The sequence below is a fragment of the Haliotis asinina genome, chromosome 8 (assembly GCF_037392515.1).
Source record: "Haliotis asinina isolate JCU_RB_2024 chromosome 8, JCU_Hal_asi_v2, whole genome shotgun sequence".
NCBI lineage: Eukaryota > Metazoa > Mollusca > Gastropoda > Lepetellida > Haliotidae > Haliotis > Haliotis asinina.
This window is the reverse complement of record NC_090287.1, coordinates 14,433,943-14,452,968: the sequence shown is the minus strand read 5'-3', so window position 1 is coordinate 14,452,968 and position 19,026 is coordinate 14,433,943. Positions and strand designations below refer to the sequence as shown.

Sequence of the window (19,026 nt, the reverse complement as noted above, 5' to 3'; positions counted from 1 at the left end):
CCAACTGCCAACCTGCACAAAAATGTACTGGGTAGATACTGATAATAACAAATTGCATTCTTGTATGTATGTTATTTTATTTACACATCCATGTACATATAAGGAAGAGTTATTTCTCTGACTTGGGATTTTTGTTGTCATTTTATCTGCAATGGAAAAAATATTTATCTGAAAACTGTAGTCAGTTTTTGTGAAAAGTGAGTGAGTTTAGTTTTATGCCCCACTCAGCAATATTCTAGCTATATGGTGGTGGTGTGTAAATAATAGAGTCTGGATGGGACAATGCAATGATCACCACCATGAGCATATATCTATGCAATTGTCAACCAAGTCGGCGAGTCTGACCACCTGATCCAGTCAATCGACAAGCATGGATTACAGAAAAACAATTGTAACCCAGAACATCACAAGTTTATTGCAAAAATAATGCTTTGTAAAATAATGGGTTTCCAACATTGATGTAATATAGTGATGACACATCTGCATATGGCACGTCTCAATGAAATTCATCCTTTCAACTTTAGAATACTCACGTAATTTCTCGGTGTGACTTCCTCTCAAAGAATTTGGGTCGCCTCTTCTTTGATTTCCTGCACAACAGAAAGGATTCATGGATAACCTCGCATCAAGAAAAGAGGACAATTGATAATTAAACATCACAGTGACTATTATCTAGGAAATACTTCTCTTGATTAATGCAATACGAGTGAGTGAGTGAGTGAGTGCAGATTTATGCATCCAGAAATGGCCTGCACAGATTGTGGTTAATCAAATGATGGTCTTCAGTGTAACAAGTTAAAGCTGTAATGACTAGACAACCCCATCAGCCCTGCCTTATTATTACCAATACTTAATGGTAGCTTGGACCAATCAATGCCCTGATTTGTACTGTGACCAAACTGTGAACTGAGAAGGTGACCTGGGCAATTTGTGGAAACCAATACTGTGTCACACATACTTTAACCATACAGCTATGACTTCTACGAGAAGAAAAGTTATGCCACAGCAGAATAACTAAAGCTACACTACAGCGGTGAACCTGACAGACTGTTTACATGGAAACCTGATCCATCACCCTTGGATAGGAAGACACAATGAACATGTCAGTCCTTGTTTCACAAACATGTCTTAGACAGGATGATAGGAACTAGTAAAGATAAACAATAGCAGATGTCTCCGAGGTCACAAATAACCACCCTGCACTGGGTACATGATCCAAGATTCCTTTAAGGAACCAGTAGGAAGTAAGATCGTGAACAAGCACAATACTCACTTAGCTTTCTCCCTTGTCTCAATGATGTTCCGTTTCTGCAGACTATGAAACATGTCCTTGATGAGGAAGCCTTCAGGCTGGAAGGTAAGTATTTGAGTACAAGATGACAACATGCTCCAAAACGTTTCCATGGAAACCAAGAAAATTTGAAATCACAAAAACCTGTAAATAGCAAAAGCCACCACTTCACGTTCTGACTGATATATCTACCAAGTTTTGCAGAAAAATATTGAACGGTTTTGGAGTTCTGCTCCGGAAACAAAGCCCACCCCACCATAAGACTAACACCAAAATGTTCCCTGGAAACACGAAAAAAATATAAATGCCAAAAATCTGGAAACAGCAAATAGGCTGAGATTACCATATCTATCATGTTTGGTCTAAAAATATTGAACGGTTTCTGAGTTATTCTCCGGAAACAAAATGATTATGGATGGATGGATGGATGGATGGACGGACGGACGGACGGACGGACAAGGCGTCGACTATATCCCCCGGCATGTAAAGTGAACAAAATAGTTACAAGAGGTAAACATACTTGTTTTGTTTCAAAAACCATCACACATACCTTCAACAGTCTCAATGATCCCGGTAGTTCCTCACTAAGCTGAAGTTCAAGGTCAGGATCTTCATATCTAGGTCAGGTCAAGGATTGTGACTAAATGCATAAATTGTAAATATATTTACGAAAAATATAAAGCGATTGTACTACTGAATGTGTGACACATATATAACACGTTTCGGTGTTAAGGATACTTGTATTTGCCAAGCTTCTTGGGTTTGTCTTTATTTTTCTCAAGCATTTCCTCTTTACGTTTGGCGCGTTCTTCCTTCGCCAACTCTTCCTTTCGTATTTCTTTCTTTATGGACTTCAACCTGAAACATACTCAACACAATGCATCGCAGCTCTACACATCCATCAGCAGAATGCATCAAAAAGTCTTCAAGGTGTTACAGACTGAGCAGCCAGTAGGAACAATGTAGGTGAAAAGATAACCTGTAACCCCCATTCATTTGCTGGAATTTCACTTATCAATACATGTTTTAAGACAATGTTACCTGCATTTTAGCAAAGAGTGAACGCCAGCACAATCAAGCAGTAAATGCTACACTATTGAATACTTGTTAATTGTCTAATCACAACAATACTTTGTATCCAAGATAGCTATTTACAACTGTCTACATCCACACCTAGCATCATGGACATCAGGAACAGGCATCAGAGTGGATGTATGAATTTCACTGAAGACCATACCTGTTGAATTCATTTTTCTTCTGCTTCACCACTTTAGCTCTGGCTAACCTCTTTGCCTGTAATCAAGACAAAAGTACAGATATTCCTTTGAAGGATGAATGGATATGCAACACCATGCCCTACCTAACTCCTTCCCCCAAAGTCTAAATGTCCGAGTTTCAGTGACTGTTGTACCTTGATGCATAGAATTGAGATTTCTCGACTTAAGCCAATGTCAAAGTGATCAGTAGAGGACGTAACGTGTACGCGAGACGGTCTCCCGTTACGCGTACAAGTGACTACCTGAGAGGGGGTCACTCATACGCGTGACTCCCTGATCACAGAGAGAGAAATTCTGCATGTCACACAAAAACGTGTCTAAAATTGTTATTTGTGAAAATAATTAAACAAAATTTGCTACAGTCATTGACAGATGGTCAAGTTATTGGATGACGAGAATGAAGACATAAAAAGAGGAAATTAAATTGTCAAAAAATGACAAAAATGTGCAAAATTTGAGCAAAAATTGGCGATATTCAACTGCGAATTTCACCTATGTGCATAATTTTCAGAAACTTACATTTAGTATTTTCTGAAAGCTCATTTATCGTAGATTCATAATATATATGCAGTTTTCGATGCACACCTGTTTGTTATTGTGTTGAAACATGTTTACTTTCTTCGAAACCGCGCGAATCGTCTCGCGTGGAAGTGACCGGGTTAGCGTGTCATTAATGGGAGGTAACTGATGCCTGACTAAATTGCCCAGTCAAAACATCCGTCTTGAGTCTGAGACTGTGTGAAGCGTGCGTAATGTACATGGCGATATTTCTTGCGTTACATCAAAGGGGTATAATAAATTTAAACAAAATCACGAATAACATTTTTTCATACGGACTACTCTTTTGTTGAAAGTATAATCGTTGGAAAACACGATTAAGAGTGGGGGTCACTTCTACCGATGTAAAAACAGTTTTACGTTTTATGTTAGCTGCCATACCAGTAGATATTAGACTTCAGACGACAATTTTCACCTATGTGTACACTTCACATAAACATGATTTTCATATTTTCTGAAAGCTTATTCAACGCAGATTTACCTCGTACATGTACTTGTTCGTGTACATTAACGCACATAGGTGTATCATCGTGTTGAAACAAACCTACCTTCCTCCCACCGCTCGTCACAGACACACACAGCGTCCTCACAATATAGTTACGCGTACGAGAGACGCTTCCCAGAAGCACGAACAAAAGTAGTCAGTTTTTGACGCCAATTTTCACCTATGTGCACATTTCACACAAACATGATGTTTATATTTTCTGAAAGCTTATTCCATGCAGATTTACCTCGTATAAGTACTTGTTCGTGTACACGAATGCACATAGGTGTACACTCGCGATGAAACACATCTACTTTCCACCCACCGCTCGTCACAGACACACACAGCGTCCTCACAATATAGTTACGCGTACGAGAGACGCTTCCCAGAAGCACGAACAAAAGTAGTCAGTTTTTGACGCCAATTTTCACCTATGTGCACATTTCACACAAACATGATGTTTATATTTTCTGAAAGCTTATTCCATGCAGATTTACCTCGTATAAGTACTTGTTCGTGTACACGAATGCACATAGGTGTACACTCGCGATGAAACACATCTACTTTCCACCCACCGCTCGTCACAGACACACAAACGGCCTCACAATTTCGTTACGCGTACGAGAGACGCTACCCAGAAGCACGAACAAAAGTAGTCAGTTTTTTACGCCAATTTTCACCTATGTGCACATTTCTCACAAACATGATGTTTATATTTTCTGAAAGCCTATTCCATGCAGATTTACCTCGTATAAGTACTTGTTCGTGTGCACGATTGCACATAGGTGTACAATCGCGATGAAACACATCTACTTTTCACCCACCGCTCGTCACAGACACACACAGCGTCCTCACAATTTCGTTACGCGTACGAGAGACGCTTCCCAGAAGCACGAACAAAAGTAGTCAGTTTTTTACGGCAATTTTCACCTATGTGCACATTTCACACAAACATGATGTTTATATTTTCTGAAAGCTTATTCCATGCAGATTTACCTCGTATAAGTACTTGTTCGTGTACACGAATGCACATAGGTGTACACTCGCGATGAAACACATCTACTTTCCACCCACCGCTCGTCACAGACACACAAACGGCCTCACAATTTCGTTACGCGTACGAGAGGCGCTACCCAGAAGCACGAACAAAAGTAGTCAGCCTTTGACGGCAATTTTCACCTATGTGCACATTTCACACAAACATGATGTTTATATTTTCTGAAAGCCTATTCCATGCAGATTTACCTCGTATAAGTACTTGTTCGTGTGCACGAATGCACATAGGTGTACACTCGCGATGAAACACATCTACTTTCCACCCACCGCTCGTCACAGACACACACAGCGTCCTCACAATTTCGTTACGCGTACGAGAGACGCTTCCCAGAAGCACGAACAAAAGTAGTCAGTTTTTGACGCCAATTTTCACCTATGTGCACATTTCACACAAACATGATGTTTATATTTTCTGAAAGCTTATTCCATGCAGATTTACCTCGTATAAGTACTTGTTCGTGTACACGAATGCACATAGGTGTACACTCGCGATGAAACACATCTACTTTCCACCCACCGCTCGTCACAGACACACAAACGGCCTCACAATTTCGTTACGCGTACGAGAGACGCTTCCCAGAAGCACGAACAAAAGTAGTCAGTTTTTGACGCCAATTTTCACCTATGTGCACATTTCACACAAACATGATGTTTATATTTTCTGAAAGCTTATTCCATGCAGATTTACCTCGTATAAGTACTTGTTCGTGTACACGAATGCACATAGGTGTACACTCGCGATGAAACACATCTACTTTCCACCCACCGCTCGTCACAGACACACACAGCGTCCTCACAATTTCGTTTCGCGTACGAGAGACGCTACCCAGAAGCACGAACAAAAGTAGTCAGCCTTTGACGACAATTTTCACCTATGTGCACATTTCACACAAACATGATGTTTATATTTTCTGAAAGCTTATTCCATGCAGATTTACCTCGTATAAGTACTTGTTCGTGTACACGAATGCACATAGGTGTACACTCGCGATGAAACACATCTACTTTCCACCCACCGCTCGTCACAGACACACAAACGGCCTCACAATTTCGTTACGCGTACGAGAGACGCTTCCCAGAAGCACGAACAAAAGTAGTCAGTTTTTGACGGCAATTTTCACCTATGTGCACATTTCACACAAACATGATGTTTATATTTTCTGAAAGCTTATTCCATGCAGATTTACCTCGTATAAGTACTTGTTCGTGTACACGAATGCACATAGGTGTACACTCGCGATGAAACACATCTACTTTCCACCCACCGCTCGTCACAGACACACAAACGGCCTCACAATTTCGTTACGCGTACGAGAGACGCTACCCAGAAGCACGAACAAAAGTAGTCAGTTTTTGACGCCAATTTTCACCTATGTGCACATTTCTCACAAACATGATGTTTATATTTTCTGAAAGCCTATTCCATGCAGATTTACCTCGTATAAGTACTTGTTCGTGTACACGAATGCACATAGGTGTACAATCGCGATGAAACACATCTACTTTCCTGCTACTGGCCACAGACACACACACCGCCCTCACAACATCAACAGACGTTCGAGAGGCAAATGTAGTCGGTTTTGACGACGATTTTCACATATGTGCCAGTTTCATAGAAACATTAACTTAACATGTTCTGAAAGCATATTCAATGCAGATTTACACCATACAAGTACTTGTTCAAGTACACGAACGCACATAGGTGTGGCATCGCGTTGAAACACATCTACTTTCCTCCCACTGCTCGTCAGACACTCAAACCTTACTCACAAGATCGTTACGACTACGAGAGACGCCTTTTGCCACGGGAGCAGACCCGGTGCTCAATATGTTCACTCGCATCAGGTGGTAAGTAACTTCGGAGGACTGCATGATCTTTAATAGTTTAAGCAAAATGTATTCTTGAACACACTGCATGCAGGAATTACCACTCATTTCCTTAAGTTTTATGTCATTGTCATCAACACGTAATGTTATAGAAATGCGATTTCTCCACTTTTAAACAGATGACGTGAATGTGATAAAAAAAAAGAGTTATTTAGACGGAGATTTATGTATTCATATATATTGTTTCCAGTCTAAGTAAACTTAGCCTCAGTACTTTTCCTTACGCTCCATTACTGAGTCTAACAAAACCTTATGGGAGGTCGCGTCAGGTAACCTTTGGGACTGACCAATCAGAACACAGCTTTCCAAATCGCGAAAGTGCACATTCGCACACACCTTTTGAACTTTTTATCTCGAAAAGGTTCGTACCCGAACGATTCCGAATGTTGTTTAGCGTATGATCGCTTCTGGGTGATTCACACGGCGCACATTACAACCATGACAACAGAGTTAACTGTCTCCGAAAACAGTGTTTTGGCAATATGCAAGGGATCTCATCTTGCAGAAATATTAGCCAATGGTCACCATGTCAACAGAAACCCCAAAGCGTATATATCGCAGGTCAAATATCTGTATTTTCTGCGGATTGTTGTTTGTGGAGAGAGCTGTGCCCCTAAGTAGTAGCCGTTGTCTGATTGGTTAAATCTATATAACCGTCTCGCTATTGATTGGACGGTCATAGGTCGCTCAAAGGTTGCCTGATGCGACCTTCTGCTAGGTTTTGTTAAACTCAGTGGTGGAGTTTAAGGAATAACATTGAGACTGAGTTTACTTAGACTGACATTGTTTCAAAGCTGTATTATTAGTCAACTACAGCAATAAAATCAGTCGAGCCATCCCTGTTACACACGGAAGATGCCACTTCCCTGAGCAGATTTTGCTCACCTACATATCAACTGAATTTTTGTCACAACTGAATAAACATGATTCTGTCTTTTACCAGCTTAACAACACCAAACAAAATAGTTAGCATTTAATTGTGCATTTTTAAGTTTATCACGGACGATAAAAGCATCGTAAGCAGGAAACTGCACAGTGGCTGGCAGTGTCCACAAGACAGCCGTGTCAACTGTCTGCAAATATGCTGTCTCCAAACCCAATAAATGGGTATCCAGTCTCCTACCTGTATATTCAGGGCTAATCAACTGCAGTCATAAACTATGCCTGACTGCATCCTCTTCATTCCGGCTTAATCATTGCTGGAAAACAGTGTCGTGTGTGATATTGCATAATCTGTGTGAAATTTATTTGTGTTTCATTCTGTCAGGGGACAAATACAATTCGCCGTACTGAAGAATTTTGAACATGCACCTGTGTCCGAGAATATATAACTATTTCCATAGTTATACTAAATACATATAAAACAGTCAGTGAAAGGTTACGTAATTATGACAAATAATGCAAAACTCCCTGGTATACACATATTTCTTCATTCTGCAGATGATGGCTGAAAAGGCTGTCCAAACCAACATGCTGGACTGTAGCTGGGTCTGGTTGTCTTCCCCTGTCCATGCTGTCGTCCAGGAAGGAAAACCCTTCCTATTTCACGCATATACATAAAATATATATTTCTGTGTTGGCTTTGAATGTATTGTTTTTATCTATGAATACTGTTTAAATCATCTACCAAAGTAAAAGATAGGAAAGCCGATGATAGTGTTGACAACGACGCACAGCACTTTCAAGTACTCTTCTAAGATAATCAGTACAAGAATAACTCCTTCATACCAAAACAGAACACTTTGAAAAACATTATAACATTAAGCAATAAAAATCAGTTTATAAGTCGTCGATCAGTAATGCTATGGACAATATTTTGAGTTTGTAATCATCTGGAACAATTTTATTCCTTTCTTCCTCATAAATATGTCATCTCATTATCACGTGAGAGATCGTTATCACGTGATCAGTTCAATCGGAATGAAGTAAGAAAACGCTATTTTGCCCACCTCCATGCGACTTGAATATTTGTCACCACAAAAATAAACATTTCTATGGCCTTTCACAGATTATCAAACACAAACAGGAAACGGAATACATATAATTAGCATTTAATTATGTGTTTTCAAGCTATCATAAAATATACCTCGAACGACAAAGGCACCGTAAACAGGAAATTGCACAATCGCCCCCCGTGTCCACCAGATAGCCGTGTAAACTGTCTGCAAACTCATTAGATGTACACACCCTGAAGTAACGTGCTGTACTGCATCACACCTGTTGCCTGTCTCCACCTGTATATTCAGTGATACCCAACTACAGTCATTAACTATGCCTGGCCGCGTTCGACCCAGTCTTCACTCTAGTGTCACGTGTGTGATACAATAAATTGCGTAATCCAAATGAAAGTTAATTGTGTTGCATTCGGCCAAAAAGATGAACCAAGACAAGCACAATTCGCCGCACTGATGTATTTGAAATATGTACCTGTGTTTCATAACCATAGCTGTACTACATACTGTGATACATCTAAAACATTCAGTGAAAGCTTCATACATTTTCGTTTTTATAACAAATAATGCAATGTTCTCAGGAATGTGCGTGTTCCCTCATTCTGCTGACTCCTGGCGGAAACGGGCATTTGGCCGTTCCCAGTCCAACGCAGCATGCAGGATTATACACGGGGCTGGTTGTCTTCCACTGGCCATGCTGTCTTCCAGGAACGAAAACCTTTTCTGTTTCAAGCATATACATAGAATATGTGTAAACAAGAAAGTCCCAGTTTTTACCTGAAGTAGATCTGGTAATGTGTGTTGTTAGTTTTGTTGTAGAAAAGGTATGTATGCAAATACGTATGTATTCGATCTAATTGAAGTTGCCTGTGTGTGTACAGGGTAAGTGAAACAACACATTCTTACCTGAATATACTGTGCACACTGAAGGGGATGGAGGAATGATGTCTTCCAGGATGAGGGATGTTACGCAAATCGCCGACATGATGCACAATTCTTCAGAAAATGATGATTTGTAGACTTAACATGATCTTACCGAATGCGTAATGTATTCGCCAGGTCATATGGAGTTTGATCGAAAGAGGGGGCGAAAGATATTAAAACCTGCAGGGGGCGTTATGTTTCCTTATTTAAATTTGTATTTTCGTACTTTTTTCATTTCGAAATTATGTCACAAAGTGTGATTTCTTTTTTTAAATGCCTTTATCAAATCATGTCAATTTCCGAAGGCATAAATTAGGTTCAAGTTACTTATATGCATTTTCATGATAAACAAGTCATCATTCGCAAGCTGGACCGTACAGAGGAACACCATCCTCAACTTGCAATAAGCAAACACGAGATCAGTGAGCCGCTCACCAGAAACCTTATAAAAGTTACCGTCTAATTAGTTTGTTTTCTTCCCAACTTCTGTCATTTTACACAATGCACATCTATTTACGGTGGTCTTAAAAGAAACATCATTTCTCTTTCAAGAGGTTCAGAAACGCTAATGCGGGCATAAACTGATATGTACTCTGGAAGATACGATATCCACATGTCAACACCATGAGCTGTAATGAAATATCGAAGCAGGTATTTTAGTATAACACTAATTTTGATCAGTACGAGATGTCAGCTTTGGCTGGCACCGCGAGTCCCTTTTTTCAGTGTGCTGTGTGGAGTTACACAATGGACGTACGTCACTTCCGAAAAATATGCAAATGAGTTAATAGTTTTCGCAGGATTACTTTTGACGAAATTGGCAAAGTTTTGATTCATGCAAGATGCGGTAGGGGTCGTATTAGTTTCAAAATATTCTGTAACTTTCTGCAAGATGATTACGTTGACATTTCCACCAGTAATACATTCAAATGAAATAAATCACCTTTTCATGAGCGATGAGTTGATTTTTGTGTAATTGGCATGTGTAAACAGCCGACCTTGGGCGTGGTATTCTGCTTTCCCGATGTTTTCACGTGCCGAAAAAATCGAAAATACAGAGGCCAAGTAAGCATCAACCTAGGATGATTGTAAATATTTTGTCGGACAAACAACTTGTATTCTGCAGGTTATAATCTGTTCAGTGCAAATGACGAAAGCGTGGCATCCGAGATCGAAAAACCTGTTCATTCACGACTGTCAAGTACCCCACCACCCTTGGGGATTTTACGGGACGCTTTAATTACCCTGCATCGTGTTCGCACCCAATCGAGGTGGTTCCACGGTGATTGAATTAATTAGGGGGAAGCGCTTCAGTTAGTACCGCGGAGCGCACCGTCTCGCGGACAAGAGACGATAGGCCGTCTCGCGTACACGTTACGTCTCGGACTGGTTATGTTTTGCAGTCTGGCAGTGCATACTAGTATGTTATGACTCCTGGGTTTTATGAAATGCCTGGGAGGCACTCATTAAGTAGTGTTCTTACTAGAAGCATAGGTTTGAGGAGACCTATATGCTTACCCAGAATCCCCACAAGTATGCCCATCTGCGATGCTGTAGCTATTTGCAATGAAGGTATGTATGTGAACTTTATCTACCAGTAATATGAAATAATGTACACTGCAAACCTCAATTCTCCTCTCCCTCTCTTTCCGCCTCTGTTTTCGTGTCTTGAGGTCCTCCCTCCTGACAGGCGGGTTGACAGAGATCTTGTCAAGGTCCTCTGCAGGCAAAGCAACTTCATCCTCCCTGGTGGGGTCTGAGTGAAGCCCAGCAGACATCTCCTCCAGCCATGTTTGCTGAAACAGAAGGAACACCATCACACAAGTCGTACAATACAACTTCATGGGTACCTTTCCTTAACATATAACATAATGCACACTTGCTATTACCCAAGCACGCTTGTATCTGTATAGAATTGGGGTTTGGGTTTGGTAGTGTTTCTGTTTTTGCCATTAACAAAAGGTGATACTGTGATTATTTGGTGGTGTGTGATCCTTTGCATCAAGCTCAGGTCACAACTCAGTTGCAGCTTGAGTTATCCGGGGTAATAATGTGTTAGTGCTTTGAGCATGCTTGAATGTGTGTTATAAATGGCCGCTATATTATCTTCTTTGTCAGTTTTGTTTAATATATAACTCAGCAACATTTTTATACTGTATGATCAGAGGGACTAAATAAATACACAGATAAGCTAAACAGAACAATCTAGAGGTAAACATCATGAGCATAAATGCCACTGCCACTGATGTACAATGATGTCTAATGAAGTCTGTGTTATCTATTTATTTCCTCTTATACCAATGTAGATGTACATTCACCTGCTTTGAGAAAAGATGGTTATTGTGATTTTAAACCTCTGACTGATCACTGAAAATGAAAGGATTTATCATGGTAGAGGCTGTTGTATATCAAGTGTAATGCAGCACTCAGCAATATTCTGACAAATGACTCTTAACAACCTCATATGGAATAGAGTGAGTATGGCTATGCTTTTAGCACTATTCAAGCAGTATCAGGTGACACCAGAAATGGGGTTCCCACATTGTACCCATGTGGGGAATCAAACCCAGGTCTTAGGCGTGACGAGCAGACGCTTTAACCACTGGGCTACGCCGCTGCCCTCTTCTGGAATAGGTCATCCAATACTTGAAATTATCAGCAACTATGACAACCTATCCACCAGACACCCGTTTCACAAAACTTTGTAAGCCTAAGATCTCGTAAGTTTTCTTGTAGCATCCGTAGCTCCTGTGTTACAGTATAGCAGGTACAATGGCTACGAGAAAACTGACGAGATCTTAGGCTTACAAGAGTTTTGTGAAACGGGGCACTGGTCATCAAAACTGATGACTAGATTCACTTTGTAGCTTGACACAACATAGTTTCTTGACCAAATCTAATGTCCCAAAAGAGAATAGAGGAAAGTAGGATGCAAACAGCATCACAATGTCAATCCACAAAAGATAATTTTCAAAACAGGTTTCAAGGGATGAATATAATTTGAGGTATTTTGAATCAAAAAGAAACAAGGACTACAAAATCTATTTAGTTGAGCAAGTACCTGTGTTGGTGCATCATCCTTGGATGGAAACTTGGCATCCAGGGCATTGAACAGCTTCTGCATGGCCTTCTCCTTCTTCACCTCCACCTCATGGGCTCTCCACAGCAGATCCTGCACACACACCATTGGCAGGCTCACAGACACAGTAACCATGGTAACTCCATAAACACAGTGGGCAAATATCTAATACAGGCTTGCAGAAAAAACATGATTTTTCCAATCAAAACTAGTTCACCTTGTTTATGCTTCATGAAGTTGCATACACCCTTCCATTATGCTGGAATTACTGGGTCATCATGGGCTGTTTGAAGCCTTTCTTCAAAAAGCTGATATGAATATTTCCAGTTCGCTTCACTAACCTGTCACAATAATTAAGAAGATTTAGCAGACAGGCTGATTAGAAAGTGGACGTGGTTTATGATGCTTACAACAAGAACCACATCACTTTTCTACTTGAACTTTCCACACCTTACCTGATGGTCGTCATAAGCTGGGTTGTAAGAGGCACCAGGGTGGGGCACCTCTACTGCTGGCAGAGTAGACGTCTTTTTGTGATAGTAAGACGGTACCTGTAATACAAGCAGTTAGATGGTAGAGACACCATGATATGACACTTGAATCACAGATATGTGTGTTGTGTAATGCAGTTCTGAGCAATACCCCAAATACATGTTGGTTCAGACAACCAGTGATTGGTGTTATGAGCTCCCGTTTTGTCCACGCATGACAACATGTAAGCAACAAAGTGTATGGCCTTGACCTATCTATTTAGCCATTGTCACATTCTGACACGCATTGTGTGCATAACATACAAAACAACATGCCTTTCAACAGATGCTCCTTCGTTCACAAAACATATTTCACCATTTTCATGCCAAGGTTTACTGTTTCATAACCTCTTTACTTCATACTGAATACACATTTGTTATATATACTCACAACTGCTTTATCATAAAGAATCAACAAAAATATGTAGTAAAACAATGATGTGGGCGAGTGAGTTTAGTTATACACCACACTCAGAAATATCCAAACTGTATGGCAGGGGTCTTTAAATACTCAAACCTGGACCAAACAATCTAGTGACCAACAGCATGAGCATCAATCTACACAATTAAGATATGATGACGTGTCAATCAAGTCAGCGAGCCTGAGCACCTGATCCCGCTAGTCACATCTTATGACACGCATGTGTTACTATAGATCAATTCTAACCCAGACCTAAACAATGGTTAAAACAATGATGTAAAAGCGACATTATATGGGTTTCATATTCATCAAATATGCATACATTTCTTTTACACTATACTAACATTAACTCTCCTCTTCTTGGTAACCAGTAGGTAGTGCTCATCTCCATCCACATCCTTGTCAGCTGGCTGGTCTGCAACACAAATCAGGAGTGGGTGAGTGAGTGAGTGAGCGAGTTAGTTAGTTTACTTTTACACCACATTCAACAATATTCCAGCTATATGGCAGCAGTCTGTAAATAATCGAGTCTAGTGATCAAAAGCATGATCATCGCTTCGTGCACTTGCGACCCAATGACATATGGCAGCCAAGTCAGCGAGCCTAACCACCTGATCATGTTAGTTGCCTCTTGCAACAAGCACAGTTGCCTTTTCTGGCAAGCATGGGTCGCTGAAAACCTATTCTACCCCTGCTCTCATGGGTACAAATCAGGAATGAGTGAGTGATGTGGGTTTGTTGCGACTTTGGACAGTGTATCAGTTACAACAGGAAGAAACACTGATCTGCTGTCGACATGCAAGAAAGATTATCAAAATGAATCTGGAATGTGTATCCAGGCCTAAAATACACAAGGGAGACAACTCTAAAGCGACTCTAGTCCACTTACTATTTGTGCCCCTGGAAAGAAAGGACTAAGTGAAGGCTATTTCAATTTTGACACTGCATTATCAGCTAAACAAAATGGCACTGATGGTATGTCCAAGCAAAATTAGAATGAGAAATTACACTGGAAAATATGAAATTTAGCATATTCAAACAAAACAAGTGTTCAAGACAGGACTCCAGCACTCACCATCCCACAAGTCAGCGTTCACTTTCAAGTTCCACCTCCCTACTCTGTTTTTAATCCTGTCTTCTCTGGCATCCTTGCTCTGTTTCTGGGCCTGCAGCTGCTTGGCTGTTGGCTTCTTGTTGGCGAGTCTGTCCCTCTCTTGCTTTGACAGCCTTGGAGTGGTCCGTATGTTGTGAGGTCTTCAACAGACACAGTTAACTGTGTTTACCACACATCAGAATTCCAGACTCTAATTGGAGAAACCAGCATCCCAAGCCTGAATACCATTTCATGGTTAAGGGCAATTATATTTCTCTCCGGTTTTAAGCCACACTCCATAAATGGAGTCAATGAAACATGAAAATTTCAGGGCTTGCTAAGCTCTGTTAACCATCAAAAGAGAACAGATTGAGATTCTACTTATATCCTTGTTTTATGGGTTACAAGGTGCTTAAGAAGATCCATATTTTCTAAAGGTTATGGTATGAACAACTGTAATTTACAAGGTAAAACATGTCACTAATTAGTAAAGACAAAAATCTCTAAAATATTTTAAACAAAAGCCAGCATCTCAGTCATCGTAACAATGTTTGCAACCTTCATATTTACAGCGAGAGTATACCCTGCCACATGAAAATATATGTTTGAAAACACATGATCCCACAATAGTCCAAAATCACCCTCCAAATTCCATTTGTAAGTATCAAACAATTTTCAGTGGCAGAGATATTCGCATCATAAGAGATGTCATTTGATTGTGATGTCAAATTAAGACAGCTTTAAAAACAAGTGGCAATAAAAATTAAAAGGTACCTCCCGGAGTCTTTGTTGTTTAACATATTGTTTAACACACCACGCTCAGCAATATTCCAGCTATATGGTGGGGGTCTATAAATAATCAAGATTGTACAAGCCAATCCAGTGATCAACATCATGAACATCGATCTGAGCAATTGGGATAGGACAAAATATGACAACCCAGTCAGAAAGATTGATCACTTGATCACATTAGTCACCTCTTACGACAAGAATCGGTTGCTGAAGACCAATTCTAACCAACAGATTAATAAAGGGGCACAATGTGTTTCTTGGCCTGTGTTCAGCTCACAGGACACAGCGACATACAGGGTACATCAACCACCTTCCTGTCACTATTAACCCTAATTTTAGAGATAGAATGAGGATGCAAGGGCCAACAAGGATGAGAGATAAGAATTAACCTACCCAAAGACAAACATGTCCAAGGGACTGAAGAGGCAGATGAGAGCTGAGAAGCATGAGCCTCAACAGATCAGTGCTGCAGTTAGCTTGTGTTACCTTAATGGCATTGTTACCCCTTAAATAAAATTACTGGTAAACACTCACTGATCTGAAACATTCTGTTCGTTAACAGATGCTTGAACCCAGCTGGATACTCACATGTGAGCTGGTTTGGTGTGTGGATCTGGTTCAAGGTTAGAAAAACATCTAAGTGGCCTGTTTTTCCGTTGACTTTTCCTCAGAGGAATTTGAACAGAACCTGTAATGCCAAATACAACATAAGCATGAATTACCACCCAAAAAAACAAATATACAAAAGCAAACTGAATTCGATGTTGTGTTGATTTTGACAGTTACATTACTAGCACAATATTGGGGAAATACATGCACGATCAGAGAGCACAAACAGTTTCATTGGTAGGGCAGATGCCCAGTTCATGTCTTCATTTTGTTCACAATTGAAATCTAAAAGTCAAGTTCCTTAAAAAGCAAATAAACATCAATATTGTTTCCCCAAGATCATTAATACCACTTAAGATGCAAAATCAATTCCCTGTATACATTGCAAAACAAACTCAGCAAGATCAGTTGTCGTGACCAGTTACATATAAAACAGGAAGCAATCAAAACACTCTCTCACAGTACATCGAGAAAAGTATGGCTGATCGTCAAAAAACACATACAAAACACACGGGTGTGGCAAGCGGCTACAGTTTTGTCGATACAATGTCATCAATAGTACTTTTGTGCGAAACACTTGATATTTTTGTGTGAAATAGAGGAATATGTCCTTTACCACTCAAGGTTAGTAAAATATAAACTTTAAACAACATAATATGATAAAAATAACATTTCTGTCTTACATCGTCAAAAACCCCTAACACTGGGGATATTTTTTTCAGAACTGGGATAACAGTTTAGCAAGCTCAGTTTCTTCATGTCCTAATGTCCATTTTGACTGTCTTTTTTTCATTTATATATCTATTTCAACATGTGCAAAACAAATGGTTAATTGGTTTTCATAAAAATTGAGGAGCATGTTGAAATTGCATTTTACCATATTCAAAGTAAGCTGAGGCATGATGAAAATAAAATAAAACAATTGTACTTGTGATCATATCTACCAGTTACTGGCCATCACTGAAAAAGGGAAAGATCTACTAGATACCTAACTGTTATCACCATACTTTAGCAGTATTACAAAATTATTCCGCCTTTATTTATTTATTTATGATACTTGATTAGCTGTTCACCGATGTGTCCAGCCTGTTCAATGCCACCAATTGTGTTTTCATAAATATGGCTGAAGGGAATCATGGCAGTACAAAGAACTGTTTTATCACACCTAACTGTAAAAAGAACAGTTACGGCCATTTCAGAACTTCTCATGTCATTCATAAAATAATATATACTTATATTATAAAGTTGCCTCAAATAATTGATTGTGTGACTATTGGAGTGTTGAACTTGCTATTGTATAGAGCGTGTTGGCCTATCTTTAGAATACAACATCACAAACTTTAAAAACAATTCATAATTCTCTTTTATGTAATTGTAGCAATACTCTTCTATGTAATTGTAGCTAATTAGGTTTTATGTAATTGTAGCTAATTAGGGTTAGGTTAAAGGAAAAACACTCAAATAGTCCTCACAAGAAGTTGTGCTGTATTCTAAACATGCTAAAGGTGCTCCAAACGTGTGACTTGCTCCTGAGTAAGTTAAAATATCTTTATATCATTCATAAACTTTCCCCTTATGTTACTTGCATGAAAAGTTTTTTTGGTGTCCTATATTATTGTCAAATACCCTAGGATAAAAACACTGGAATTGTAATTGACCTGAGCTGTGCATGCATGATACTGACATGTTGGTGATAACTGTTATGCGATAATATCATAGCCATAGAATACTATCATGGACACAGTGTGATGGGGATACACTTTAACCACTACAAGTTCAACACTGAAATAAAACATGACATGATCAATCATGGTATCACTGATATATCTTAAATGATGTTTGCTATTTCAGATCAAATTCTGATAATTCTGTTTAAGCAGCAGATAAAATAATAGTTTATGGTTCTGCATTACAACAATTTTGGTACTTGATATAGCGATATGAGTTCCGCCTGTACACACGCCCAGTGTTGGAATATTACACCGGGGAAGGTGGAAATATGCTACGTAAAAATAGAGGGGTACCATGGGTACGGGCGGAACTTTTTAGGACATACCCTTTTTACCTTCATCGTCAGCTTCCCCTTCAGGCTTTTCTTTCACAGTTTTGTCAACGAAGAACAGACTGTCATCTGTTTTGTCAGCCACAAGGCCACTGAAAAAGTGACGACATATACTGATACCTAGTCCAGCATATAACTAGACGAATTCGCACTATACCAAGGTATGCTCGATGTAGGCCTTGGCTGGAATACGAGTTTATTCATATGAACTAACTGAAACCGAAACGTCATGATCTATAACGATCCTGAGTTAAATACTTCGAGAGTTATCCGCGCGTTCCCGTTTCAGTGTATTCACATGTTATTTACTGAGTGAGGTTTTAACTTTTGTTGAGCATAAGCGACCTGTGGGGTGTTTACTAAATCGTGTACAGAACACGTGTTGTGAAATGAGTTACTTAAGTTAACTTACCAACTGAATGTCAGATAAATCGATAATAAAACCACGTACCCAGTCCTTTCTTGTAACCTCTCATCTTCTAGAAAATCTTCCAATTCGGATATATCGACTTTCTTCCATCCTTTTTTCTTGTTTTTCGAGACAGCTTTCCTCTTACGATTTGTCTTGATGGAGGCAGCCATTTTGTATTGCTTTCTAAGGGAGGTAATTCAGAAAAGCCTCACGGGGCCATTGTACGTGAAGTCATCTGCAAAGCTATTTTCAAGTGTTCGACCCTCCCAATATATTTGCAAGGAATCTGTGGTGAACAACTATAATGTTTGTTTTAATTAAAAAATAATATATGAAATATTATTTCAGCTAATTTAAATCAGTAGTTAGCAATCTCGCTCTACTCCAGACCGAAAAAATCCTCTAGAGTAGAATCATATGATACCTGTGTCTCAGTCCTGTGGTGCCCCCCCATTAGTCAGAAGCCCCATTAGTCAGAAGGTATTTTTCAAGGTAGGCTGACCACAGCTCCCCTAATAATTAAATGGACTAACCCGATTCATTAATTACCAAGAAAACATAACACAACTAACCCGATTTATTAATTACCAAGAAAACAT

General features: G+C 39.6%; 1 protein-coding gene across 2 annotated transcripts; it reads right to left on the bottom strand.

Moving 5' to 3' along the window:
* Positions 1 to 60: 60 nt before the first annotated feature.
* On the bottom strand, positions 61 to 18,620 carry LOC137294138 (ribosome biogenesis protein NOP53-like). 2 transcript variants are annotated; one of them, XM_067825118.1, is made up of 14 exons: positions 18,467 to 18,620; positions 18,019 to 18,107; positions 15,933 to 16,032; positions 14,535 to 14,713; positions 13,804 to 13,874; positions 12,964 to 13,059; positions 12,491 to 12,601; positions 11,055 to 11,225; positions 2,529 to 2,584; positions 2,030 to 2,149; positions 1,842 to 1,908; positions 1,274 to 1,350; positions 534 to 590; positions 61 to 146 (listed from the first exon to the last, which is right to left on the bottom strand). In XM_067825118.1, exons 1-14 carry the CDS (start codon positions 18,595 to 18,597, stop codon positions 143 to 145), a joined length of 1,329 nt encoding a protein of 442 aa, XP_067681219.1. In that variant the 5' UTR covers positions 18,598 to 18,620; the 3' UTR covers positions 61 to 142. The 2 variants fall into 2 exon arrangements, with proteins under 2 accessions (XP_067681219.1, XP_067681218.1); XM_067825117.1 differs by having other exon boundaries at positions 18,010 to 18,107; positions 18,467 to 18,615.
* Between the last annotated feature and the right edge of the window lie 406 nt (positions 18,621 to 19,026).